At 33.4% G+C, this 3,172-nt stretch overlaps 1 protein-coding gene across 1 annotated transcript; it reads left to right on the top strand.

Moving 5' to 3' along the window:
- The first annotated feature begins 985 nt into the window (after positions 1 to 985).
- Positions 986 to 1,924, top strand: LOC142227112 (uncharacterized). Its single transcript, XM_075297461.1, has one exon. It carries the CDS (start codon positions 986 to 988, stop codon positions 1,922 to 1,924), a length of 939 nt encoding a protein of 312 aa, XP_075153576.1.
- Positions 1,925 to 3,172: the final 1,248 nt, after the last annotated feature.

Raw genomic sequence — 3,172 nt, 5'->3', positions numbered from 1 at the left:
TAGCCATATAAAAGCTTTATTTGGTGAATTATATTTTACAATCGTTTCATTCGTACTGGGCATCGGGATAATAAACGCAAAACAAAATGTTAACAAAAGGAGCACAGCAATTGATGTTGCAAAACAAGCATTAGCACTTCAACTAACATGTATAGTACCGGGGTAGCAATGAATGGAACCTAGGGATGCCAGATTTGGAAGAGGCAAAAAGAGTACATTCAGCTTATAAAAAGAGCACATATGAAAAAACTAGAGCACACTTTTTCAAATAAAAGAAAAACATTGAATTCCAATATATTGAAATATAATTCATTTAAACATAACATAACATATCATAAATATAAAATTGTTGTCAACATTGTTACATTGTTGGACGTGTTTTCAAGTTGCTCCAATTAAAATTAAAATTTCATTGTGAATATCTCGCTTAACTTGTGCTAAAACCGGTGCTTAACGTGATCTAAAGCTTTTGCATTCTGTTCGACATATTTCGTTTGAGCTGTTTTGTGTTGAAAGCTGTATTTTTATAAAGTTTTATAAAACTGCAAACCATCGAAAGCAATACAAATATTTCAGTTTTTGTTGTTGTTTCGAGGTTTCTGTAAACAAAGAGAAAAGGCGCTTTGACCTGTGAGTACACAAATTAGAAACGTCAGCTTACTCCTCACTCAATAGTGTTGGCCAGCGAAACGTCATTCCACTGTTCTCCTTCTGTTTTGATTGATAAAAGCTCACTTCAAAAGTTTTTCTGTGGTTGTTGATCAGGCTAAGTACTAATCACTGGTTGTTGAAATAGCTAAGTACTGAATTTGCTAACCTAAACTAAACTCTGATTTTGTATATGCCTAGAAGTATACTTTGGATTTTACGTCTTAAATTTCACATTTGATTTCAAGTCTGAATCATATATTTATTCATTGCGAAATTGTTGGAAATATATTTGCATCCACATTCTTGTCTTTGACATATTAAGAAAAATTGAAAAATGGCTTGCCCTATACCATCGTGTCGTATCACTAAATTGGATGAACAAATGATTTCGTGCTGGATTTGTTCAACAAGTTATCATTCAAAATGTGCGCAATTAGCAGCACGCACAATTGACAACTTACGTGAAGATAAGGGTCTGCGGTGGTGCTGTGAAAAGTGCAAACATATTGATGGCGAGTTTTTTACCTTTTTTAAAAACTGTAGAGCCAGACTCGATGATATTTCGAGGGATTTTGATTTGATCTCAGATCGCTTTAAAAAATATAAGAATATTCTTGATAATTCTTCAAACTTGGACATAGTGTTACAATCACCAACTGAAAACTCCAGAAAAAGGAAGAAATCTAAATCTAACAAGAATTCATCTAACAATGAGATTGAAACAATTTCTCCGACACTAGTTAACACCAATAATAATATTCACGATTCAGAGACTGTTGTCATTCCTACTAACAACGCTGAAACTACACCTTTACCTATTCCACCTATTATTATTACCCCGTCGCATTCGAATTCACTGAACACTGGAACAGTAGTGGCACCAGCTACTGTGTTAACTGATACTAATTCATTCTTTTCTCCTTTTAATACACCTACAAATCAATCGCCTGCTGGTTCAGCTCCAAAACCTTTAAGGGTCTTACCCCCAATGAAAACCATTTTTGCTGCCCGTTTTGCTCCAGAAACAACTGAGGATGATATTCATTTCTACATAAAATCAAAACTGAATGCAAATGTAGACATTAAGGTATCTAAACTGCAATTTGTAGAGAGGAGGAACAAGTCGTCATTCAAAATTTTCGTACCTGAGGACATTTTTGACACAGTGGTCAATCCGGAATTGTGGCCTTACAGAGCTGTGGTGCATGAATTTGTTTTTAGAGATAGAGTTGCCCGTTTACCTGCACGTCCCGTTGAGCAATCAAAAAACTGAATAAAATCCTGTCTGATACGAATTTTACTTTAGTTTATCAGAATGTTAGGGGACTTAACACAAAATTATGCAACCTATATACGGATAGCTTTGGCTTTGATTATGATTTGATTATATTTACTGAAACCTGGCTTCAAAGTAATATCTTAAATACTGAAATCTTATGCGACAAGTACCAAATTTATAGATGTGACCGCACAACTGGTTTGAAGAAATCTGGTGGCGGCGTCCTAATTGCTGTTTCTTCGAAATTTGCTTCATCAAAAATTGATATTCCAAATGAACTTCAAATTGAATATATAGGAGTGAAAATAAGGTGCGGCCATAATTCATTGTTTGTGACTTGCTCCTATATTCCTCCTGGTTCTTGTAACGATGTTTATAATGCTCATTTGACTGCTATCCAATCGGTCCTATCTACTGCGAGACCCTCTGATTTGATTGTTTTGTCTGGTGATTTTAACATTCCATCTATTACATGGAAATATTGTGAGGAAATGAATTACTCCGTACCAATGCTAAGAAATGGATATCAATCTGAATTTGTTGAAAATTTGTTAAAAGATGGTCTTTTTCAAATTAGCAACATACAAAATTCGAATAATAAATTACTTGATTTATTTTTTACAAATGAACTAAAAGATGTGTTTTTATCACGCGTCAATGCCGTTGTAAATCCTGAAGATGTTCATCATCCCACTGTCTGTATGGATATAAATATGTCTTTTTCGAGATCTATGCGAAATAAACTCGTATTGAAAACTGATAAAATATTCTCTTTTAATAGAACTGATTATGAAAAACTGAACTCATTACTATTAAATGTGGATTGGAATAAAATTTTACCAGCGAGAAATCTTGATGAATCAATAAATACATTTTATGAAACTTTGAATTCATTCATAGCCCAATCTGTTCCATTAATTCGAATAACTTCTCACACTGGTCCACCTTGGAATGACAGTAAATTACGTAACTTGAAGAATAGAAAGAATAAACTTTATAAAAAGTATAAAAAATCTGGATCTGTGACTGACTATGCAAACTACTCAATTGCTCGTTCAGAATACAACCTGTGGAATAAACAATCCTATAACAATTATTTATCGAAAATTAAAAATGAACTGAAGCTTAATCCAAAGTCATTTTACAGATTTGTTAATTCTAGACGTCAATCAAATGTGTATCCAAGAACCCTTCACTATGGTGCTGTTGAAGGGGATGATAATGAATCTATATGTAATTTGT

This window comes from Haematobia irritans, chromosome 1 (assembly GCF_050003625.1).
Source record: "Haematobia irritans isolate KBUSLIRL chromosome 1, ASM5000362v1, whole genome shotgun sequence".
Lineage (NCBI taxonomy): Eukaryota > Metazoa > Arthropoda > Insecta > Diptera > Muscidae > Haematobia > Haematobia irritans.
This window is presented reverse-complemented; position numbering and strand designations above follow the sequence as displayed.